The sequence below is a fragment of the Cebus imitator genome, unplaced genomic scaffold, assembly GCF_001604975.1.
Source record: "Cebus imitator isolate Cc_AM_T3 unplaced genomic scaffold, Cebus_imitator-1.0 Scaffold552, whole genome shotgun sequence".
In the NCBI taxonomy this organism is placed as follows: Eukaryota; Metazoa; Chordata; class Mammalia; order Primates; family Cebidae; genus Cebus; species Cebus imitator.
This window is the reverse complement of record NW_016107867.1, coordinates 113990-139007: the sequence shown is the minus strand read 5'-3', so window position 1 is coordinate 139007 and position 25018 is coordinate 113990. Positions and strand designations below refer to the sequence as shown.

Here is a 25018-nt window from a genome sequence, read left to right as displayed (position 1 = left end):
GTCTCAAAAAATGAAAATAAATAAAAAGAAAAAGAAAAAATATGTGAAAAGATTTGGGGAATGGGACACTGGGATTAGAACCTGGGTTGCCCGAGTGTCTGGAAGGAGTTGGGGGTGTACAAATGATCAGGGAAGCTTGGCAGGTTAATCTTCAGCCTGAAACAAGGCTGAGGAATGTGTTGAGGTGGCTAATGAGGTCCAAGGCTGCGCCCCAAACCCAGGTCTCCCCTGCCTCTGTCTCCTAGTCCATGTGCAGAATCAACAGAGGCACCGTGGGCGGCTACTTCCTGGCTGGACGCAGCATGGTGTGGTGGCCGGTGAGACTGGCTGGGCCGGGAATGGGAGGGGGCCTGGAGAAGCAGCCCCGCTCACCCTCTCCTCTGGCCACCCAGGTTGGGGCCTCTCTCTTCGCCAGCAACATCGGTAGCGGCCACTTTGTGGGCCTGGCAGGAACTGGTGCTGCAAGCGGCTTGGCTGTGGCTGGATTCGAGTGGAATGTGAGGCCCCTTTTTCCCAATAATCCCACTTCCATCGAGAACCCCTGGAAGGGTCACACCTTGGGGAAGCTCCAGGAAAGGAGAAATGAGACTGGCAGTGGGACTTCTGAACAGAGGGGTGTGGTTGGGCTGGGAGTGGAGGTCAGACATCCAGCCGGGAGGTAGAGGGGTGCAGGGGTGACCACTGTCGGGGCAGGGCTAGGTCCTGCTCCTGACCCATCTGAGCCAGCCTGCACCAGCCACTGCTTCTGGGAACCTCCATCTGCTCCTCTCTGAGTGGGGTGGGCAGCATCAAAGCCAGGGAAGCACCTGTTCGGATGTACTCTGAAGCTGTGGTCTGCGAGGAATTTGGGGCCAAGTTAAAGCCATTTGCAGAAGTGAGGAGCAGAGACAAAGCTCTGAGACTGTGGCTCCCCTTGGAGGGATCTGCTTTGAGCTCAGGGCTTCCTGGAGGAGGAGGCCTCTGAGCTGAGCCTTGGGGAGCACAATGTTTGGGTGGCTTTGGCTGGAGTCAGTCTGAGGGATCTATGCTGGGGTTCATATCTAGATGGGGAAACATAGGGACAACATTGGGAGAAACAGGCCAGGAGTGATGGCCTGGAGAGATAAGGAGAGCTCCAGTTAAGACCAGGAGAGTGTCAGCTCTGTTCCTTAGTGCCCAGGCCCTGGGGCCATCACCTCAGTTGTCTTTTGGGCTCCAGGTGTGGACCTTCCCAGGGCCACTTGCTTGGAGTAGCGCCTTCAGGAAGAGAAGGTCAGATCCTCGGGGGTGAGAGCAGAGCCACCCTCAGCGGCTGTGCTGCCCCCACAGGCACTCTTCGTGGTGCTGCTACTGGGCTGGCTCTTTGCACCTGTTTACCTGACGGCAGGGGTCATCACGATGCCGCAGTACCTGCGAAAGCGCTTCGGCGGCCATCGCATCCGCCTCTACCTGTCTGTGCTTTCTCTTTTCCTGTACATCTTCACCAAGATCTCGGTGAGCACACGTGGCTGACGGGATGGGGCCCTAGAAGGGTGGGGCCTCGAGTGGGGTCTCTAGAGAATCCTGGAGGTCGTGGGATCAAGGAGAAACTACTGCAAGGGTCATGATGATGGAGGCAGAGCCTGCAAGGAATGTCTCCAGGGCACCAGCCACAGTGCTGGGACCCGGAAAAACAGAGGGAAGCTTTGAGGCTAGTAGGGGGTGGCCTGGGCAGGAGGTGGCCCAGGACACTGCCCTGGGTCCTGACCTGCAACTTGCTCCTCCCCCAAGGTGGACATGTTCTCTGGAGCTGTATTCATCCAGCAGGCTCTGGGCTGGAACATCTACGCCTCTGTCATTGCACTTCTGGGCATCACCATGATTTACACGGTGACAGGTGCTAGCAGGGGCTTAGGGAAGGGACTGGGCCTGGGACACGGCTGCCGGCTGTGGCTAGGGTTTAGGGATTTGCCAGAGGAAAGCGGGCTGGAGAGGTTTGGAAGTGTGGCGTGGTCCAGGCAGAAGGAACTAAACCTTTGGAAAGCAAAGGCTTCCTCCCTCTCCACTGTCTCTTGGACTTTGACTGGAAGTTCAGAAAGATGAAGCCATGTTGGGCTTGAGTGAGGACTGGGAGAAAAGCAAGATTTAGCAGCTCTTGCCTGCCTTGAACACCTGGGAGAGCGCACCTGACCAGTCGCTAAGATCTCTGGCCAAACCTGGCGTGGTTCAGAGGGACCCCACCTGAGGTCAGATGCCGACCAGAGTAGGGGGGTCCTGATGCCAAGGCCAGCTTGAGGTGCCCCACCTTGGGAAGATATGGAACTGAGTATAGGACCTTAGAGAATCACTCTCTCCTATGATGAGGCAGAAAAAACTAGGGCCTAGAGAGGCCTGCTGGTGGGGGTTCTGCAAGTCGGTGCCTGGCCCTAAAACTCAGCCACTCTGCCTGCCAAGGCCTGCTTACTGGTCCCCGAGTGCACGAGCCCCGAGAATGGGCCATCATTTTGAAATTTATTCTCCAGAAAGGGGAACTCTCTAAAATTCCCACAAAGATACCTTCCTGCTAGGGCCAGTCTGTCTATAACATAAACAGCTGGGCTGTCCCCTGACCCTGGCCTGTTGCAGGAGGGCTGGCTGCGCTGATGTACACGGACACGGTGCAGACCTTCGTCATCCTAGGGGGCGCCTGCATCCTCATGGGTTACGGTAGGGGCTCGCCCACCGGGGAGGGGCGCGGAGGGCGCGGTGGCGGCGGCGGAGCTCTTAGCCTGCGCGCCTGGCAGTCGCGCGTCGCCGGCCTGAAGGTCCTAAGGAGGGTCCCCTGACGGCCTTGCCCGGCAGCCTTCCACGAGGTGGGCGGGTATTCGGGTCTCTTCGACAAATACCTGGGAGCAGCGACTTCGCTGACGGTGTCCGAGGATCCGGCCGTTGGAAACATCTCCAGCTCCTGCTATCGACCCCGGCCCGACTCCTACCACTTGCTCCGGCACCCTGTGACGGGGGACCTGCCGTGGCCCGCGCTGCTCCTGGGGCTCACGATCGTCTCGAGCTGGTACTGGTGCAGCGACCAGGTGCGGGGGACAGGGCTGGGCCTGCAGCGAGGTCCGGGCTAAGCCAAGATGGGCGAAGCCTGAGCCCCTCCCCGCCTTTCCCCCCATGGTCGAAGGCGCGGTCTGAGGGGCGGGAACCCCTCCAGAGTGGCGCTAAACCAGATGGAACCTGCTCCAAGCGTGCAGCTGAACTTGGGGCACTCCCTAGCCAGAGGCGGCGCACACATTAGAGCGGAACCTGGCGCGACGCGGGGCTGAGGAGAGGCCCGCACGTGGGCAGCTGAATGCTCCTCCTACAGGTCATCGTGCAGCGCTGCCTGGCCGGGAAGAGCCTGACCCACATCAAGGCGGGCTGCATTCTGTGCGGGTACCTGAAGCTGACGCCCATGTTCCTCATGGTCATGCCAGGCATGATCAGCCGCGTTCTGTACCCGGGTAACGTCCGCGTCCCCGCCCCACCCCGCCCGAAAGGCCTGGGCCCCGTCCAGCCCCTGTCCTGTGCCAGCGTCCGGGCACCCGTCTCCCAGTTCCATCACTCTCCTAAGACTCCGGAGTCTGGGAGTGGAGTCCTGCCTCCCTCCGGGGGTCGCACGTCTCCTCTGCTAGGATTCCCAGTCCCTACCTCCTGGGATTCCCAGACCAGGCCCCGTCCTAGCCGCGCGGTGGCCTCTCTCCGGCAGACGAGGTGGCGTGCGTGGTGCCCGAGGTGTGCAGGCGCGTGTGCGGCACGGAGGTGGGCTGCTCCAACATCGCCTACCCGCGGCTCGTCGTGAAGCTCATGCCCAGAGGTGAGGGCTGCCCCAGGCCACAGGCGCAAGCTCGCTGCGGAGCCCGCTGCTGGGAGGGGTAGTTCCTTGCGCAGCTGCAGCCGTCCTGGCCCCTGGTGACTCCAACAAGATAGCTGTCGTCGGCTTGCAGGTCTGCGAGGACTCATGCTTGCAGTCATGCTGGCCGCGCTCATGTCCTCACTGGCCTCCATCTTCAACAGCAGCAGCACGCTCTTCACCATGGACATCTACACGCGCCTGCGGCCCCGCGCCGGCAACCGCGAGCTGCTGCTGGTGGGACGGTGCGGCCTGGGCTCCCCTCCTCCCCTACACATGAGTCCGGGGCGGGGGCGTGCGCACGCGCAGGGTTCAGGGGAGCCCAGGGTCCGGGGTTCCATCCGACGGCCCCCGCTGCAGGCTCTGGGTGGTGTTCATCGTGGTAGTGTCGGTGGCCTGGCTTCCCGTGGTGCAGGCGGCGCAGGGCGGGCAGCTCTTTGATTACATCCAGGCGGTCTCCAGCTATCTGGCACCGCCAGTGTCTGCAGTCTTCGTGCTGGCGCTCTTCGTGCCGCGCGTTAATGAGCAGGTGAGCGACATGCGCGCGTTGCGGCAGTAGGGCTGGGCTTGCACATCCTGAGCAGGCTGACCCGTCTCCCTCCTAGGGCGCCTTCTGGGGACTCATCGGGGGCCTGCTGATGGGCCTGGCACGCCTGATTCCCGAGTTCTCCTTTGGCTCGGGAAGCTGTGTGCAGCCCTCTGCCTGCCCGGCTTTCCTCTGCGGCGTGCACTACCTCTACTTCGCCATCGTTCTGTTCCTCTGCTCCGGCCTCCTCACCCTCACGGTCTCGCTGTGCACGGCGCCCATACCCCGCAAGCACGTGAGTATCTGCCTCTGGATGGCCGGGTGTCCCAAACAAGCACTGTGGGCCACAGCAACCACTTGCACTCGCACCTGCCCTCGACTTTCTGGAGTGCCCAGTGGGGAGGACCTGAATTTCTAGACTAAGGGTTGGGAGACGGCTGGGGGTCCAGCTGCAGTTGCAATTGCAGAGTAAGCACATTTTTATTTAAATACATTTATTTGAACTGGCCTGGGGGAGGGGGCTTGAAGATGTTGATGGGTTGGTGATTAAAGCCTCCCAAAGCCAATCCTTGGCATGGCCTTTGGGACTCAAAACACAGGATCTGACTGGTGGGGCACAATGCCATCTTGAAAGCCCACAAAAAGGTTTAGTTTTGCTGCCGAAAGGCAGGTGGCTCTAGGCAGGGCTGATGACAGCAGGGTGGGGTGGGGGCAGGTCAAGAGATCTGGGCCTGGAAGGACAGCTGGGAGTAGCAGGAGGAAAGGGTGGGAGCACACAGACACAGAACACTGTGAGCAGGAATGCCAGGCCAGGGTCGCAAGCGATACCATCTGGGTATAGACAGGAGACCTGAGCTGATGAAGCTGGGGGAGCAGGGCCAACAACTTTAAACACAAGCTCAGGGTTTGTACCGAGGGCACAGGGCAGCCACGTAGGGTGGAGTTGGCAACAGCTGAACCTGGGCTGGGTGTGCAGACTGAACAGCAGTGGGTAGGGCAGGCAGTGATGAGCTGGTGTGCAGGTGTCGGGGGACAGAACTACCACCTCATCTGGGCTCCCACCTTCCCTAGCTCCATCGCCTGGTCTTCAGTCTCCGGCACAGCAAGGAGGAACGGGAGGACCTCGATGCTAATGAGCAGGAAAGCTCCTCACTCCCTGTACAGAATGGGTGCCCAGAGCGTGCCATGGAGATGGACGGTAGGGCACCACGCTGGGAGGTGGGGCTGGGGGAGCTGAGTTCCCACAAACTAATTGCAGGGCATTAATCTTCCCCAGAGTCCCAGGCTCCAGCACCTAGCCACTTCCAACAGTGCCTGCTCTGGTTTTGTGGAATGAGCAGGGGTGGGGAGGGCAGTCCTCCGCCCCCTACCCAGGAGGAGGCAGAGGCAGCGGCAGCAGCCAGGCAGCTAGAGGACATCAGCGAGGACCCAAGCTGGGCTCGTGTGGTCAACCTCAATGCCCTGCTCATGATGGCAGTGGCTGTGTTCTTCTGGGGTTTCTATGCCTAAAGCCAACTGTGTTGGACACCATAAGCCACAGCCTCACAGGAAGTGGGGGTGAGGAGCCTGCTCTGCTCCCCAGAAAAGGGACAGGGGCATGGGGTAAGAAGGTCCTGGCTTCCCTTCTCCTGGCCTTCCTCTGCCTGGGGCCCACTGCATCTGATTGGCAGTCACTTCCCATGTGGACCTGGCCCACCTGCCACTGCAGTTGCCCTAAGGAAAAATAAAGCTGCCTTTCCCTCCCTCCTGCTGTGGCCAAAGTGTCCTTGCTCCAGACTTCTGTCCTGGGCTTGGGCCTCCATTTGGGCCGCTCACAGGACCTTCTTTTCGGGAGACAGAAGCCATGTGGCCCTCCACTCATCCACCTCTAGCTGGTGCTTCTCGGTCTTCCAGCCAGCATCCTGCAGTCCTGGGGAGAGAGAATGGGGTGCTGCCAGGAATGCTGGGGACAAGGGTAAGGAGAGGTACAGGCTGGGTGCAGGCTTTGTGCACTACTGGGGTTCCCACTGCCTCAGTGGCTGAAACCACACCTGGTTGCAGCAAGAATTCATTGAGACAGCACACCAAAGAGCGCTGGGATGGAACAGGCGCCAGATAAAACGTCCTCATCAATGTGAGGGCCTCCCGGCTCCATCCTCCTATTTCCCACATGCCAACTGGGATTACACAGACTGTCCACACTGACACTGCTTCAGAGACCATCCTAAGCTGTCCTAGAGACAGGGAAACTGAGTCCCAAACTTAGGGACTCAATCAAGATCGCAGGGAGAACCCATCTTTTTTTTTTTGAGATGGGGTCTCTGTCACCCAGGCTGGAGTACAGTGGTGCAATATGGGCTCACTGCAACCTCTGCCTCCTAGGCTCAAGAGATCCTCCCATCTCAGCCTCCTGCCAGTCCCACAGGTGTGTACCACCACGCCTAGCTAATTGTTTTGTATTTTTTGTAGAGACAGGGTTTCACCATGTTGCCTGGGCTGGCTTCGAACTCCTGAGCTCAAGTGATCTGGCCAGCTCAGCCTCCCAAAGTGCTGAGATTACAGGTGTGACCCACTGTGCCAGCACAGTCTTTTTTTTTTTTTTTTTTGAGAGAGGGTCTCACCCTGTCACCCAGGCTGGTACAATCATGGCTCACTGCAGCCTCCACCTCCCCCAGTTCAGGTGATCCTCCCAGCTTAGCCTCCGGAGTAGCTGTAACCACAGGCACGGAACCACACCTGCTTAATTTTTGTATTTTTTGTAGAGACAAGGTTTCACCATGTTGCCCAGGCAGGGTCTCAAGCAGTCTGCCCACCTAGGCCTCCCAAGGGGCTAGAATTATACGTGTTAGCCTCTGCAATGGGCCCAAGAACCCAAGTCTTTTACCTTTCAGGTAGAAGGGTGGGGGAAGACAGGGCCCCCAGGGACAAGGCTTTAGGGGCCAAGCAGCCATGGGCTGAGGAATGTTACCTTTCAAGAACTTTGGGAACAGCATGTCCAACACTTGGTGCGTCTCCTTGACGATGACCCAGCTCTCTTTCTTAGGACCTGGGTATGGGGGTGCAGAACCAGAAGCTCTGTGTCCTCTAGTATGACAAAGCCTGTCCTCTCTCCTCCCTGCCCCGAGGCATCAGCAGTCTAGATCGTGAGGCACTTACCCGCCCACACACGGTTCCTCAGCTCCTCCAGTTCTGCTGGGAGGGGTCCATCTCCCTGTAGGGCCCCAAGTATCAGCCCATGTGTGGCGGCCCTTAGGACGGTCTTGGGGTCTGCCTTCTGGTTCAGAACTACCTGTACCTGGTCTGGAGAGACCAGAGACAGACTGGTGTCAGGGAAGGGCCACTTTCCAAATCCCTTCGATCCCATCATCCTGCTTCCCCGGTCTCTCCCCAGAGACCCCGGCCTGGCATGAAAGGCCAGCCCCTCACCTTTTCCTTTCCAATTCATTTCCTGTTGCTCCCCAGTGCTCAGGCCAAACTGACCAATTTCCAAATACAATTTCATAGCAGCTCACTGAGCTGGGTCTATTTTGCATTTCTTTAATGGCTGGTGAGAATAAATGCCTTTTCACCCTCAACCAGCAGACCAGCACACTCAAGGACATGTTTACCCAAAAGGCAACCCAGGATGGGAGAGAAGGGTGGTTTCCCAGAGACAGCAAAGATCACGTCTTACTAGAGTGCTGCAATGTATAAGGCACTTGACAGTCACATTATTTGACCCTCATAAAAACAACGCAGGGAATAAGGCAGGTACTGTTAGCTCCATTTTACAGAGGGGGTGAAGTGAATCTCACTGGGGCATTGCGGCTGTAATATGAATGGTCTAGAGCACCCCCCAGGACAACAGGCAGCCTCCAAATTGCACAGAGCTTGGGGCCCTGGTTGGAGGAGAGGCTGACCTAGGAGGGTGCATCTTAGGCTGGGAGAACAAGGTACACTCACTTCGTGACTGGTCCCAGCAGAGGAGGTAGGGTTCTTGGTGCCCCTCAACCAGCTGCTGCAGCTCAAAGACACTGCGGGGAGAGGAGAGTGCAGTGGGGGTGGAGGACAGCAAAGGCAGGCGTGCCCATCCAGCCACTGAATAGCCACCCATGGTGAACCAAAATGATCTATGCTTCACCCAGGCCCCCTCACTTCCTCTACCCCTCAGCCTTACCCACACCCCCAAATCCATCCTTTCTTCCTGTATGCAGGCATGTCCATCCTCCCCATTTGCCCATCCTTCCCTCACCCACCAAACACATCCCTTACATCTGCTTCATGTTTTATACCCTTTCCTCCCTCACACACCCACAATGACCCCACGCCTGTTCAGCAGCAATGAAGAACCCAGCGGAGAGGGAGGGCCTTGCCAGAGAGGCCAGTGTGTAACCGGAGTGAGGGGCGTGTTTGGGGAGCGTGGGTGGCGGTGGTGATGAGTAGGAGATGCCAGGCCACTCACCTGGAGACCAAGTGGTGTAGGGGGACCCCCAGGGATAGAGACGGAGTTGGCCAGAAACCTGTGGGAAGCTGGGGTCAGGACACCTAGGCAGTGGGAGAGGCTGAGACACAGGACCCGAGACCGGGGTGGGGTCACCTGTCCACAGCGGCTCCATGCGGTTGGCTGTGGTGGGGTCGAGCACCTCTCCCCTCTGAAGGTAGTGCTTTAGGACCAGCCGGAGCCGGCCTTCATTCAACGTCTCCATGACCAGGGCTCGGACTGCACGGTAGTTGGCGTAGATGTGGAGGGCAGTGAGGAAGAAGAAACATCCGATGCTGAAGCTGGGGCGAGAGAGTGAGGTAGCCGAGGCGGGCAGAGGCCCAGCTGGGGCTCTCCTGCCCACTCTGCTCCCAGCTTACCCAGGGAAACCTGACACCAGAGGGAGCATCAGGAGGCTGACCAGGAGCCCCGCCAGGTTCACCAGTGTCTCCTGGAAAACGGCAGAGGGGCTAGGAGTTGGAGGGTGCCCTCTAGGCCAGACTCAGTACACCTAAGTGCCTTTTATCCCATCCTCCCTGCTCCACAACCTCCCAGGGTTGCCTAGTGCAATGGGGATAAATTTTTAGTTTTTGGTGAGTGAACTGTCATTTGCCAGCTTGAGGTGACTCACACTTGTAGTACCAGCACTTTGAGAGGCTGAGGCAGGCAGATCACTTGAGTCCAGGAGTAACACCAGCCTGAACAACGTAGTGGGACCCTCTCTACAAAAAAGTTTTAAAATTTGATGCGGTGCAGTGGCACACGCCTGTAATACTAGCAATTTTGGAGGCTGAGGTGGGCAGATTGCCTGAGCTCAGGAGTTCAAGACCAGCCTAGGCTGAACATAGTGAGACCCTGTCTCTACTAAAATACAAAAAATTAGCCAGGTATGGTGGCACACGCCTGTAGTCCCAGCTACTCAGGAGGCTGAGGCAGGAGAATTGCTTGAACCCAGGAGGTAGAAGTTGCAGTGAGCCAAGATCATACCACTTCACTCCAGCCAGGACAACAGAACAAGACTCCATCTCCAAAGATGAAAAAAAAAAAAATTTAAAATTAGCCAGGTATAGTGGTGTGCACCTGTAGTCCCACCTACTGGAGAGGCTGAGGTGGGAAGATTGCTTGAGCTCGGGAGGTCGAGGCCAGCCTTGGTGACATAGTGAGACTCCAACTCTTCAAAATACAAAAAAACTAGCTGGGTGTGATGGCATGTGCCTGTATTCCCAGCTACTCAAGAGGGTGAGCCAGGAGGACTGTTTGAGCCCAAGAGGTCATGTAGTAAGCCATGATTGCAACACTGTACTCCAGGCTGGGAGACACAGTGAGACCCTGTCTAAATATATACGTGTGTCAGTTGCTTCTTTGCCCTGGTAGGTACAATGTCCTTGGAATACCCTTGAACATGTCTTCTTTGTTTTGCAAGTCACCAGAATAGTTCCACACTCAGGCACTCACTAACGTGAGTACTTTTTTTTTTTTTTTTTTTTTTTTTTAGGGTCTCGCTCTGTCACCCAGGCTGGAGTACAGTGGTGCAATCATAGCTCATGGCCACCTCAAACTCCTGAGCTCAAGTGATCCTGCCACCACACCTCCACTAATTATTACTACAATTTTTGGTAAAGATGGGTCCTGCTATATGGCCCAGGCTGATCTTGAAACTCCTGGGCTCAAGCGTTCCTCCCCTCAGCTTCCCAAAGTGCTGGGATGAAAGGCATGAGTCGGAAGAACTTTTATTTACTGATTTAAAAAAGCTGACTGCTCCTCTCCCTTGAAGCTCCCTTGGTATGCAATAAGGGGCAGATAAATTTGCAAAGTGGTCAAGGAATCACCCCGGAAGGAACAAGACCCACATCTCTTCCCTTGCATATCAATGTGATGAGAACACTCTGATGGCTGGATTGAGATCACCCTGGGGGAAGAGACCCCAGGCTACCTGCCCCCAACTCATCATGAGGAAGGAGTCTGGACTGGTGCCCCTGACTAACTGGGCTCCTAGGGAGAACTGGTCCTGGCACAGAGAGGACCTGAGGCTGGAGAGCTCTTCTCACCCAGCCCTCCTGGAAAGGGCGTGTGCTGTGGAAATAAAAGCTGTGGGTGTGGCAGGAAACTGGAGATCAGGGACCTTAGGAGCTCAGGAGCAGAGTGACCTCCTCTCTCCCAGGTGGGAAGAATCATTTCCAGTGGCTACATCTAGTGACAGCAAAGCTGAATCAGCAGAAAGCTGGGGGCTGCTACGGGACTGACATATTCCCAGGTTAGTCCTGGATGTCACCAGCTCTGTGGATTGAGGAAGCCCTGCGGCCTTGGGAAAAATGGCTTGGGGTTAGGGAGAGGGCTGGGGGTCTTCGAGAGAGCAGGTGAGGGACAGCAGGCATGGAGCTGGGAGTCCTGTGGTGAGGGGCCTGGGCTGTGCTTCCTTCTTGCTCTTTAACAGCCTGTGGACTTAGGTCCAGAAGGGACGGTGGGTGGAATACGCCTGAGCGTCTCCTGAGAGAAGGGACTTGCCCAGCGGTTCCCAGGGAGATGAGATCTCTCCATACTTTATTTCCTTCTCTGTTCTAAGGCAACCGTGAGCAATTACTGCACACGCTCACTGTGAGAATTAATGAGTTTCCAGAAATGAAATACTTGGCACATGGTTAGTGCTTAATAAATATTAGCTTGGGTTAAGATTATTGAGCCAAACAATGGAAGAGAAGGCCAGAAAGTAGGAATGCATAGAATAGCAGTTTCTAAGTTGCTTCAGTGTCAGAGAAAACCATCTCACACTGCTGGGACTTCCCAGGGCCTTCATTTCCTCATCTGTAAACCAGGGATAAAGTGTACCTACCTCACGGGGTTGGTGTGAGAGTTTTGTTTGTTTGTTTTTGAGACAGGGTCTTGCTCTGTCACCTGGGCTGAAGTGCAGTGGTGTGATCAAGGCTCACTGCAGCCTCCACCTCCTAGGCTTGAGGCTGGGACTACAGGTATGCACCCCCACACCTGGCTAATGTTTCTTTCATTTGTTTTGTAGAGATGGGGTCTTGATGGGTTGCTCAGACTGGTTTCAAACTCCTGGCCTCAAGTGATTCTCCCACCTTGGCCTCCCAAAGTGCTAGGATGACAGGCATGAGAGTTAGGTGATGCAGTGCACATATTAAGTGCTCAGCACAGGGTTTGCAGAGCTCTAATCCATGCAGGATTTAGCCTTAGGGGTGTCCCTACCCTGACTCCAGGCTCCCTGGGGCGGGTGGAGGGACTGGGCCAGCAGGCCTGCTAAACTGCTGAGTGGAGGCCCCAGCCAGTGACCCGGCAACCCCACGTGCTGTGTGCCTCTGACTTCCCAACTGCCTTGACATGTGGGGCCTCATGTGATCAGAACATCCAGCTCGAAAGGTGGGGTCTGGAGAGGGCAAGGCCAAGGGCTTGCTCTCAACTACACAGGTGGTGGGCAGAGCCTGAGATCAGCTCGGACTTGCTGCCACCAGGGCCCAAACCCCTACTCCTGCCTGCGTGTCTTCAGAGTCAGCAGGGAGCACCCACATGTCTTCCTGTGTGTTCCTGGGCCCTCCAGGGCATTCCCCTCCCTACCCCACACCCTCCCTCCAGCCCTGCTGCTCACCTGGCTGCTGTCCTTTGCTGACACGTCAGCCATGTTGTTCCTCCGGGCCTGGTGCACAGTCAGGGCAGCTCGAGTGGCCCCGCCAGCAACACTTACGATGCACTGGGTAGGGGAGGGATGTGAGAAGGTCGGCACAGACACGTGCCCTGGCAATGCAAAGCACTCAGACCAGCTGGAGAAAACCAGGTCCCAGCCCAACCCCAAATGCCATCCTTGGTATCTAGTTCTCACCTGGACGCCCCCTAGGCTCACCTCCCCTGTCCTGTTCTAAGAAATGAGTCTTACCTGCCACTACCACTCTGGGGACTAGCCCCACAGCAGCTCAATTTCCTTCCCCAGGGTGGAGGCCCAAAGATCACTCTCAGCCCAGAACTCCTGGCCCTCCAACTCCTGCTTTGGCTACACCCTCCCCATTGCTGGCAGGAGGCCCAGGCTGGTTTCCAACTTCCTGCTTCCATCTGCCTCCTGTAATTCCTCTACTCTCCTCTTGCCCCAGTTAAAGCTGTCAAATCCTACGCTGGTGGCCCTGACCTCCCAGGGCGCCCAGATCTCTCCCTCTTAGATTGCAGGATATAGCTCATCAAGGAGGGTCACTGGTCCCCCGCATTCATCCTGAGTTCATCAAAGCTCTTTTACTTATTACTATTACTTTTTTTTATCCTTAGTTTTTGAATACAGACAGAGTCTCCCTGTGTTACCTAGGCTGGCCTGGCCTAGAACCCCTGAGCTCAAGAGATCTTCCCACACCAGATTCCGAAAGTGCTGGGATTACAGGCATCAGCCACCGCCCCTGGCTGAAGGCTCTTTTAGATGTCAGACATACACTTAGGTGCTGTGATACAAGTCAGACCCAGGCCCTGCCCTCATGGAAGGTATAGATCAATAGGCAATACACAAATAAACACGTTAATATGCTGGGAGAGGAAAGAGTCTGTTCAAAGGCCAGAGGAACAAGGGACAAAGTGAGGCTGGCACTTCGCGGCTGGCAGGGGCCTGACCATGTGGAACCTGGCAAGCCGGGTGAAGGTCTTTCCCTAAGAGCAGCAGGGCAGCAGAGTGACCTGATGGCTTTCCTTTTTGAAAGGATCCCTGGGCTACTCCGAGAGGGTGGCGGCAGGGATGCTACCTGGGAAGTAATGGTGCTCTCTCAGCAGCGAGGGGTGGTGACAGGGAGACAGAGAGAATGGACTGGAGATTTTGAGGGAAGAAAAATAACAGAACTGAAGGTTCAGCAGAAGGTGACGGGTAAGGGGAAAGGGGAGGAGGCGGCGGCAGTGATGGTGGCGGCAGTGATGGTGGTGGCAGCATGGATGACACCCAGGTTGGCTTCTCTTGGTGCAGCTGGGAATGGAGGCTGCCGAGAGGGTAATTCTACAGAGAGGTCTTAAGAGGGAAGTTCCTGGCCTGTTCCATTCCCTTACTGGACAGATGAAGAGACTGGGGCCCAAAAGGCAGAATGTGAAGCAAAAGCCAGAGGGCACAACCCTTGGTCCACAGCCACAGATACAGCTGTGCTTTTCTCTGGGGTTTCCTACCCTGTTTGGGGGTGCTCACAGCATTTAGGCCTGCACCATGGAAGCTAAATGTCCTCCGCCACAAGGAAGCACTGCACCCCAAATGCCAGTGCCTTGTGAAGAAACACACCCCTAATGTGATTTTAAGTCAACAGATGGGCCTTGGAATGGGTCTTCGTCTTCTTCAGTCTCTCTTCTGGGGATACTTTGACAGGGCCAGATACTTTGACAGGATATGCTCTTTACTGAACCACGCCAGGCCTGCATGTCCTCATCTGGATGAGACCAACCTGCAAGCATTGTGCAGACAGCAGCCCAGCGTGGAGGAGGCATGTGCCTGCGCCCCACGTGCCCCCAGCTCACTGTGCGGTCGCTGCTCTGTCTCTGTCCCACCTCCGGACCTTGAGCTGTGCTGTTTCTTTTGCCTGGAACACCCGCCCTACACCTTACACTCCCTCTTTAGGACCCAGGCTCGGGGGAGCTCTTCCTACACTCTCTGACCAAGCTGGAATCCCCGCTTCACCCTCTTGCAGGCCTCTATATTTCTTATTTGTAATACCTGTACCTATCGTGTAATACTTGTACCACAAACACTGGTGCAATTATATGTGGTTTCCTTTCCAAGCCAGGGGGGCCCACATTCTGTGCCAAACATGCAGTAGGCACTCAATAAATACTGTACTGAAAGAACCAAAGGGAAGTTGAGAAGCTGGTTCCAAAATGTCAACACTGGACCACCCCTTTAACTTCTCAGCTCGGAGCTCCCGCCCCAGTCCTCTGGCTCTAGACATTGCTTTACACTGTCTGGGGCCCTGGACGCTGTCTGGCTGGAGGAGGATCAGAAAAGATAGTTGGGTTTGAGAAGAAACATCTGAACTTTGTCACTCTTCTAGAAGTGGCTTGAACACAGAGCCCAGGTGAACCCACACACTACCAAGGCAGGTGTCTTGGGTGGACAGATGCCCCACAGGTGGCTACCTTGGCCAGGTTGCTGGTGGAGACAGTCATGGTGAAACAGATTGGGTATACGGGAGCCATAATCTCAAGGAACATGGCCACATCATTGAGGATGTCTGCAAAAAGCCTGGGGAGGGATCAGAGGTTAAACGTTAGAGGTCAGAGGTAGGAGACTTTAATAATACAAGACTCTCCTCCCCCATGCCCACCCCTCCTCACCTCCACTGCTTGGCATTGCAGTCCAGTTTGCTCCTGTTGGGAAGGAGAGGTTGTTGCAATTTGGATTTAAGGAGAAACACATCCTATGGGCAGTGTGGGGAGTCCTGGACCACAGTAAGGTCTGAAGGGCTCAGGAAAACCCACATCACCCAGATAGACATCTGTCCCCACACCCTGTCACTGCTACCTAAAATGTCACCATTAGCTGGGAGGACCTTCAGTGACTCATTGATCAGCTCGTGTCTCCCTCTTATGAACCCATGATTTCCCAAGGAAAAACCCTGACTGTCTTGTGGCTGCTCCCCAACCTCTGGCTGTCCTTGGAGGGAGGCTCTTCCTGGGTTCCTCTGCCTCTCCCCGGGTTTCTCTGCCTCTCCCTGTTCTTCTTGCTTTAGAGTGAGGGTACACAGTGAGCATATTTTGGACGAGTAAACATTACATTTAGTTGTCTGCATGTTACAGATAACTAGCCCTGAGAGGGGAAATGATTTCCCTGGATTACACAGAGTGGGGGAAAAATCCAAGAGAGAGAGCTGGGCTTTGACATCCAAGCTTAGGGTATTTCTGCTACACAACACCGTGGATGGCTGCCCCTCCGACCTTTTCATCAGACAGTGACTACCTGGCCTGCGCACAAACACTTGGGAACCACTTCTCTAGGGTCCCATTGGCAGGAGATACTGCAGCCCCAGCCCAGCTCAGGATTTGCAGCATTAGGCCCGAGTCTCGGTTTGAGATCTCCTGGAGTGAATGGGACTATTCTTGGGGAGGGGCATCTGACACACAGGAGGAGATCCTGAACCGCCAGATACCATGGAGAGCACAGGCCTTAGGCTCAAATCCCATCTCGCTAGTTACAAGGTGTATGGTCTGGGCAGGTAGCTTCTCTCATCTAGGTATATTTCGCATTTATGGAATGTACATGTCCAATCCCATCCTACAGAGTTGTCGTAAGGATTAGAGACAACATACAGAGGCTCAGGGGGCACAGTTAAAGCTGTTAATGGTGGCTGGTATTTACTGAGCCCTTACTATGCACAATGCTACATGCATTAAGCACTTTGCATAGATCACTTCATGGAACCCTTACAACTACAATTAATGCCAATACTATTGCTATCATTACTACCACCACTGGGGGAGGTGCCAGAAGTCTGCTGGCCGGGAAGACACTCACCCTTTCCACCAGGCAAAGACGATGCGGCCTAGCATGCCAGTTGAATCTGGGGAAGAGAGGGCACAGGTAAGGAGCAAGGAAGAGGCGTGGGAGCTGTGGAGCCTGGCAGACCCTGGCACTGAATTGGCCAATTCACCCTGAGTCACCACCCTTAAGAACTCAGTCTGGTACTAGAAGCTGTGGATAGTCACAGCTGCATGATGGAGTCAGAAGTGCCTAGACATAGCAGTTCCTCAAATGTCCCCTAGGAGACATGGCCAAGAAACGTTCTTTGCAGAATTGTTCATAAAGGCAAAAAAACGTGGGAATAATGCAAATGTTGACAGAATACAGAAATTCTAATATATCCACCTAGAGACACTCATTCATAGATGAATACTCATAATAAACTCTTACATGAAAATAACTCATGAAGACCACATACAGCACAGTTCATAAAGCTCTAAAACTAAAACTAAATGACATAGCACTTAGGAACATATACCTATTTCGTAAAACTATTCAAAAGACAGGAAATCTTAAGTGGAAATTCAAGTTATTGCTAACCTATCCTAGCTCTTAGGCTGGGCAGCTGGCTCACAGGTGGTCACTATGGGATAAATAAATGAAAGGATTTGGACCGGGTATGGTGGTTCAGGCCTATAATCCCAGCACTTTGGGATTACAGGGGATTTGGACCCAAGGACCACTTGAGGCCAGGATTTCAAGACCAGCCTGGGCAACACAGCAAAACAAAAAGTAGGAAAGAAATCAGCCAGGCATGGTAGCATGCATGTAGTCCCAGCTACTTGGGAGGCTGGGGCGGAAGAATGGCTTGAACTCAGTATATCAACGCTGCAGTAAGCTACGATCATGCCACTGCCCTCCAGCCTGGAGCAAGACAGTCTCAGGGAAAAAAAAAAAAAGATTTGAACTGCAGCTGGGGTTGCAGGGCAGAGTGACAGGCCTCCTTAGGGTGGGCAGAGTAAGAGAAGTCTCTGGAATCAGTGGGACCTTGGACCTTCATTTGCACAACAAAAGCTTTCTGGCTAACTCTCTCGGCCAGGAACTTCATGACCACAGTGACTGAAATGAGCAGACAGCAATCATCATAACATACACTGACTTAGGCTGGGCAGATCACCTGAGGTTGGGAGTTTGAGATCAGCCTGACCAACATGGAGAAATCCTGTCTCTACTAAAAATACGAAATTAGCCAGGTGTGGTGGTGTATGTCTGTAATCCCAGCTACTCGGGAGGCTGAGGCAGGAGAATTGCTTGAACCCAGGAGGTGGAGATTGTGGTAAGCCAAGATCACCCTACTGTACTCCAGCCTGGGCAATACAAGTGAAACTCCATCTCAGAAAAACAAACAAACCAAAAAACCCCACTGATTTAGACCGGGGATTGGTAAACTGTTTCCACTCCCTGGTTTTGGAAATCAAGTTTTAGTGAAATGCAGGCATGCCCATTTATTTACAAATCGTGTATGGCTGTTTTTGCAAGACCACGGCAGAACTTAGTTGCTGCAACTATCATAAGGCCTGCAAAGCATAAGATCTGGCCCTTTACAGAACAAGTTTGTAAATTTGGACCATTCATTATACAGAGTAGCACCCATTAAGCCTGGCAGTAATGTTTTAGAACCAGACACCTGGGAGGGACTCACACAGTAGACACAGGCGAGGACAGATTCTGTGGGCAGAGGACTTGGACTTGTCTAATCTTGAGGGCACTAACCCTGACGTGGGGATGTAAGGAGAAAGGACACTATGTTATGGGAATGAGGGCTGGGAGCTTCCCACAAAATATAAATGCAATAACATGGGCCAGCCCTCCCATTCTCCACTGAGAGCAGATGCACTCTCCCCTTTCCAGAGCCTTCTTGGGCACTGAAGCCTTTGAACAGTCATGCCTGCCCACCCTGGACTTGAAAGAGACCACTAAGTGCTCCAGTGCACACCTGAAGTACTTGTGCCTTTTCATCTTCACAGTGATCCTGCGACCTTGGTAGGGATCGTTCCCCTTCACTGAGGCTCTGATTAGATTGGTGAACAAAATTGGGACATTTTATAAGAAAATATGGATTTCCAGCTTCTTTGGAAGAACCTGAAGGATGGCCACACTGGGCCCGCCTTCTCTCACGGCCAGCATCAGCTGCGGCTACCTCACTAAAGGAGAGCATGGGTCCAACCTACTCCCATCCGGCCTGCTTCATTTCTCCATTTCTGTCCTATCTGGCCCTGTAAATAACACCCAGTAGGGTGGTTTGACAGGCCTCCCATCACTCACCTTAACCTCTTCTCTTCAAGTACATTATATTCTAGGTAAAATGATCATTGATATTCAAGATTCTGGCATTGGATCAACTCAGTGACTGTGAACATGGCAAGATTACATTTACCTGTTGAGAAGGAATCCACTGGGCCAGACTCATTTTTTTTTTTTTTTGAGACAGACTCTCACTCTGTTGCCCAGGCTGGAGTGCAGTGGCGTGATCTTGGTTCACTGTAACCTTCGTCTCCTGGGTCCAAGCGATTATCCTGTCTCTGCCTCCCGAGACCTGGGATTACAGGTGCATGCCACATCTAATTTTGTATTTTTAGTAGAGACAGAGCTAATTTTTGTATTTTTAGTAGAAATGGGGCTAATTTTTGTATTTTTGAACTCCTGACCTCAGGTGATCCGCCTGCCTCAACCTCCCAAAGTGTTGGGATTATAGGCATCAGCCACTATGCCCAGCCCAGATTCTATTTTTCTTCCCTTTGGCTACACACTTGTATCCACTCAGGTGTATGTCCTCCTTGGGCCACCAGACAGAAAGACAGCCTATTCTACCTTTCTGTGGATCATCAGAGGCATTTACAGGACTAATGATATATATACGCCCGATCATCTGAAAGTCAATACTATCCACTAGAGTCCTAGTAAGGAATCAGCTGTCCACAAATTGTACTTGGCTCCACTTGAAAATCCTAGCTGGTAAGAGTGTAGTAGTTAAGAATGGGACACGGGAGTAAGTCTGCCTGGGTCAAAACCCTGGCCCTGAGTGACCCTGGACAATTACTTAACCACACTTTGGCCTCTGTTTTTCCACCTGAAAAAATGAATAATGGCAGCTAACTAATATGGCTGCTGAAGAGATCAAGCCACATATTACATCTAACTGTACAAAATGTGTGGCTTAAGGTAGGTCGTCAAAATATTAGCAACAAGTTTTATTACTATTGCTACTCATGACAATTAGCATCATGCTCCATTGAGAGATATGTAACTGAAAATGATCACATCAAAAAATTCTAAGTGAGTTTCTCATATGAAGCTCTGCATGAAAATTTCCCATGTTTGATGAAAAGGAACTTGTAAAATCCTAACTGAGAGTTTCTTTTAATATCGATAACAAGCCTTTAAAGTAGATTTTTTTTAATCCTTTTTTTTTTTTTTTTTTGAGACAGGATCTCACTGTCATCCAGGCTGGACTACAGGCGCCTACCACCATGGCTGGGGGGTTAAACCATGTCGGCCAGGCTCGTGTACAACTCCGCGTCTCAAGTGATCCACCTGCCTCAGCCTCTCAAAGTGCTGAGATTATAGGTGTGAGCCACCGCACCTGTATCTTTAAATGATCTTAATTTTTCTCAGTAACCTGCCTGAGCTAGAGGTTGAGCATTCCTTTTTTTTCACATAGAGTATTGCTCTGTGGCCCAGGCTGGAGTGCAGTGGTGCTATCTCGGTTCACTGCAACCTCCACCTCCTGGGTTCACGGGATTTTCCTGCCTCAGCTTCCCTAGTAGCTGGGATTACAGGCACACTCCATCATGCCTGGCTCATTTTTGTATTTTTAGTAGAGAGGGGGTTTTACCACGTTGGGCAGGCTGGTCTTGAACTCCTGACCTCAACTGATACCCCCACCTTGGCCCCCGAAAGTGCTGGGATTACAGGCATGAGCCACTTCGCCCAGGCCAAGGTTGAGCATTCCTAATCCAAAAACCTAAAATGTGAAATGGTCCAAAACCTACAGCTTTTGGACAGCAGACATGATGCCACCAGTAGAAACAGCCGATGGTGAAATAGCACAAATTGTTCTGAATCAAGGCAATCGTGGTAACAGGGACAATGAAGATGACGTTGTTAACACTGCAGAAAAAGTGCCTACAGACAACATGGTGAGGATATGTGAGGGGATTATTGAGGCCCTAGAGCAGCCTACATTCATAACAGAACAAGAAATCAGGCAGTTTACAGAATCCAAGAGAGACTTCTAAGACAGAAACCATGGTTATGAGGCAGATGACTCTGGAGGAAACATTTTAAAAAGCCACACAGCAGAATGCTTTCTCATCCCTAGAGGATGCTTCTTGTCCTTCAACTGCTTCTAGTATTTCTTCTCACCTTAAAAAAATAAAATATGGTGTCCTGTAACCTTTTCATCAAAACAGCATTACAGCTGAAGACTGAGAGCCTGCTATTGTTTGCTGCTGCTGCTGTGGTTTAGAAGCTGATACAGGTGTTCTGGCGACCTGCTGTGTCGCTTAATTACCCTGAACACACAATTTCTCACTGTCAAGTGGTATGTCGTGTTTTATACTGTTAAGTACTTATTCGTGAAGGTATAAGAAAAGGACTGCTTCTTGATAGCATCTACATTCAGAGTCAGGAATGATGGGGACACCAAACAACCAGATTGTCCACATGTGTGGCTGAGATAGTGACATCTTTGCTTTCTGATGGATCAATGTACACAAATTTTGTTTCATGCACACTATTGAAAACATTGCATAAAACTGCCTTTAAGCCATGTGTGTAAGGCATATATGAAACATAAACGAATTTCATATCTAGACTTCAGTCCCATCCCCAACAAATCTCACTATATAGATGAAAATATTCCAAATCCAAACAAAATTCCAAAATCCAAAACACTTCTGGTTGCAAGCATTTCCCATAAGGGATATTCAACCTGTATGGGCAACATGTTGGTGATATCACATGAAAACACCAATTACCGACCCAAGCTCCAAATGCATTCCAAAAATACAGCCAACAGATCAGGTGCGGTGGCTCATGCCTGTCACTTTGGGAAGCTGAGGCAGGTGGATCACCTGGGATCAGGAGTTCGAGACCAGCCTGGCAAATATGGTGAAACCCTGTCTCTACTAAAAATGCAAAAAAGTTAGCAGGGCATGGTGGTGTGCACTTGTAATCCCAGCTATTTGAGAGGCTGGGGCGGGAAAATCACTTGAACCTGGGAGGCGGAGGCTGCAGCGGCCGCGGATTGTGCCAGTGTACTCCTGCATTCCAGCCTGGGTGACAGAGCAAGACTCCCAGTCAAAAAAAAAAAAAAAAAAAATCGACATAGGGTCTCCCTATGTTGCCCAGGCTGCCTCAGCCCCCCAAAGGGCTAGGCTTAAAAGGGTGAGCCACTGTGCCAGTGTGCTCAGTCTTAATGGTAAAGGAGGCTCCTGTTTCTCCAAAAAATCCAGAGAGGCTTACCAGAGAAGTGGCCAGACTGATGCTACCAGTGGAATGAGCTTTCCCTTGGGTCTCATTTATTAGGTTGGTGCAAATGCAATTGTGGGTTTTCCATTACCCTTAACGGCAACAAAAACAAAGAAACCCTGCAATTACTTTTGCACTAGCCTAATAAATATCCCCTGGGAGCAATAGTGAAAGACAAAGGATAGTGGCAAAAGCCACGGGGCCCCCTCCTGTAGAACGTGTAACAATTTCTCTTTTCTGTTCCATTTCCCTGTCTGGGTGGCATGGTACCAAACTGTATATTTTTTTTTCTTAAACAACTTTTTAAAAAGCTGTACGCACTCAGCAGATAGTCACTCTATTATTTACAGCATCACGTGCTATCACAGGGCATTACAGAGTACCTTCCATTCTTTCCAGTCTCTCCTCTCTCCTACTCAGGACCAAGGATATGCTTGTTTTTTTTTTTCCTGGAGCTCACCAATTTTCCGTATTCTGGGCAGCTGGCAGTTTATTTAATCCATCGCATTCTCATGCAATCCTCCACAGAGAATAGGAATAAAGGGGAGGGAACGGGATTTGGGATCCAGATGATTTAGACTCGAGGGTCTTCCAGATGTGGGCGGTAAGATTACAAAGCACCGCTGTAAGCACTTGGGGGACCTGCCTGAATTCTACCTAATGGGGCATGAGACCATACATACACACACATCAGGGCCCAGCGAAGGCAGGGCTGAGAGCAGCAATACGTGAGGCTCCAGAGGTCCAGCTCACCTTTCACGAGCCAGGTGGCCGTGGCAGCTGAAACAGTGGCTTTTGCGTTCCCCACCCCTATGCCCAGCAAGACTGCCTGGGTGGCCAGGGAGCCGGAGAGGCTGGAAGCAAAGGCCTAGAGAAGAAAACAAGTTCGATGAGAAGCTGGCGCAGGAGCGTGGCGGTCTACGTGGCGTCATCTTTTCTGGTTCTTGGTGTTTGGGGCATGTCAGGCCCCCCCGGCTCCGGGCCTCGGTCACCCGTCTGTAACTGGGGAGGGAAGGGTGGCCTGCACTGTCCCCTGCCCCAGACGGCCGGGCTGACCTGGACGGAATCCCACAGCTGGTAGGGCAGATAGTCCGGGCTGACGCTATCAGGGAAGCCCTGCGGCAGGAACACGGCCTGGAGCCCGGAGAGGGGTGGTGAGGCGGCACCGGGAGCGCCCACTTCGCCCGCATCTCGTCCTTCGGGTTTGATCGTGAAGGCCTTGGAGAGCCCCCACCAGCGCCAGCCCCGGACCTCCCACTGGAGGCTCCCGTCCGCGGCTGCGCGGCAGCCCCGTGCCTCCCCGGAGCCGAACTGCTCGGAGCACAGAGGGGCCTGCAAACCCGCGTCGTCAGCCATGCCGAGCTTCTGGGCTCCAGCCCCGCCCCTGCCGCACGGTGGACGTGGCAGACGGCGCTTCCGGCTGGGCTACGGCGGCTGCGGAGGGATACCCTTCGCCAACGGGCACCGGACCTGGCTGCCCCGCGCAGTTCGAAAATCAGCAATCGCTCTCTCCGGCCTCCGCGCTGCCTCTGACACCCCGGCGTCGGCCGGGACCTGTCGTTTTGTAGCATTTTGCAGCTGGGCGTCGGGCGCCACGGGCTCCCTTTGGTCCGCCAGTTGTGTTCGAGACCCGGTTCAGCCACAGAAATTTTAGCTGTGTGACTTTGGGCAAGTCAGTGTCCCTCTCTGGGCCTCGGGTTCTTTTTTTGCTGTGAGGCCAGCGAGTGTATTTTTAACCCTGATTTTATCCCTACATCTACCCAACACATAGTAGGTGCTCGAAAGATATTTATGAGTGAATAAATGCATGATGATAAGAAATTGGACCAGATGAGGCCCTATGAAGCTGCTTGGTTTTTTTTTTTTTTCTTTTTCTTTTTTCTCTTCTGAGCTTCCCTGGCCTAGACTAGAAATTCTCCATCCTTCAGCCTTTTGCGAGACTGCAGGAACATTACTTTTGAAAGGATGCTGAGGAATCCGAGGGATGAGAAAAATCAAGGAGTTACAATGATGTCAGAAAACAAGGGAACGAAGCAAGAAGTTCATGTGTTTTTTTGTGGGAGAGAGTCCATGAAACGGTGGGGGGAGGGGAGAATCCAAAGAGGGAGCGTCTCTGTCCTTCGAACTCACCTTTTCCTCTTTCTGTTTCTCTTCTTCTCCTTCCCATCTAGTGCACCATATTCACTCCAGAGTAAAAATTTGCCAAAAAAGCATCTTCTTTTTATCAAAAAATAAAATATCCCGGCTTCTTAGCCTGGCATTCTTGGCCCAGCACGTTTGATCCCAACCGACAGCTGTTTACTTGAAACTTCAGATTCTTCCAGAATCACCTTCCTCGAGGTAGGCCCTCCTACCCCACCTCGTCTTATCTGACACAAACACAGTCTCTCTCAGACTGAGATAAACTGGAACACTTCTTTTCTTTTAAATTTCGGGTTTCAAAATACAAATAGCATAGTCACAATTCTGTAATGTTTTTTATATTCAGTTACTGGTTTGACTAGAGGACAAAAATAAAACATGGTTTGAAGACTAAGTACTTAAAAAGCATTTATTTAAATAGAGACAGGGCCTTCCTATGTTACCTAGGCTGGTCTCAAACTCCTGGCTTCAAAAGTGATCCTCGGGCTGGGTGTGGTAGCTCATGCCTGTAATTCCAGCAATTTGGGAGGCTGAGGCAGGTGGATCACTTGAGGTCAGGAGTTCAAGACTAGCCTGGCCAACATGGTGAAACCCCATCTCTACTAAAAATATCAAAATTAGCTGGGCATGGTGGTGTGTGCCCATAATCCCAGCTACTGGAGAGGCTGAGGCAGAAGAATTGCTTGAACCATATAGTTGTCATTAACTCCATGTTGGTTATCTCTTTTTTTTTGCCAATGGCTTGCTAGTTTCTTCCACAAATATCTGTTGCTACCTATTATGTGCTCATTGGGATAGTGAGCAAAAAAGACATGGGTCTGGGTCTTCTGGAACTTACCTTAGGGAAGGATATTGATCAAATCATACGAATAAATGCAAAGTTGGAACTATTTCAATTGCTGTGGCGGGGGGTACATGCTACTTAATATGAGGAATTTTAGAAGGAGAATTGAGCTAATCAATGGAATCAAGGGAAACTGTTGTTTTGAGACAGTCTCCTTCTCACATCCAGGCTGGAGTGCGGCAGCGCAGTCTCGGCTCACTGCAGCCTCCACCTCCCAGGTTCAAGTGATTCACCTGCCTCAGCCTTTCGAGTAGCTGGGATTACAGCATTTTTGTATTCTTTTGTATTTT

General features: G+C 52.7%; 2 protein-coding genes across 5 annotated transcripts; one reads left to right on the top strand and one right to left on the bottom strand.

Annotated features, from left to right (window-relative positions):
- On the top strand, positions 1–6103 carry SLC5A2 (solute carrier family 5 member 2). Of its 2 annotated transcripts, none has more exons than XM_037733877.1 (11): positions 1–317; positions 393–1473; positions 1750–1855; positions 2584–2664; positions 2800–3029; positions 3308–3443; positions 3689–3796; positions 3927–4077; positions 4193–4361; positions 4438–4653; positions 5430–6103. In XM_037733877.1, exons 2-11 carry the CDS (start codon positions 1378–1380, stop codon positions 5622–5624), a joined length of 1488 nt encoding a protein of 495 aa, XP_037589805.1. In that variant the 5' UTR covers positions 1–317; positions 393–1377; the 3' UTR covers positions 5625–6103. The 2 variants fall into 2 exon arrangements, with proteins under 2 accessions (XP_037589805.1, XP_037589804.1); XM_037733876.1 differs by having other exon boundaries at positions 1–497; positions 1309–1473.
- Positions 4820–23139, bottom strand: RUSF1 (RUS family member 1). 3 transcript variants are annotated; one of them, XM_017515537.2, is made up of 13 exons: positions 22799–23139; positions 22496–22610; positions 16265–16310; positions 15088–15120; positions 14890–14995; positions 12398–12499; positions 9177–9247; positions 8914–9098; positions 8779–8836; positions 8280–8350; positions 7494–7637; positions 7306–7412; positions 4820–6267 (listed from the first exon to the last, which is right to left on the bottom strand). In XM_017515537.2, the coding sequence occupies exons 1-12, from the start codon at positions 23096–23098 to the stop codon at positions 7309–7311; spliced, it is 1335 nt and encodes a 444-aa protein (XP_017371026.1). In that variant the 5' UTR covers positions 23099–23139; the 3' UTR covers positions 4820–6267; positions 7306–7308. The 3 variants fall into 3 exon arrangements, with proteins under 3 accessions (XP_017371026.1, XP_017371024.1, XP_017371025.1); XM_017515535.2 differs by having other exon boundaries at positions 7306–7383; XM_017515536.2 differs by lacking the exon at positions 15088–15120 and having other exon boundaries at positions 7306–7383; positions 22799–23137.
- Between the last annotated feature and the right edge of the window lie 1879 nt (positions 23140–25018).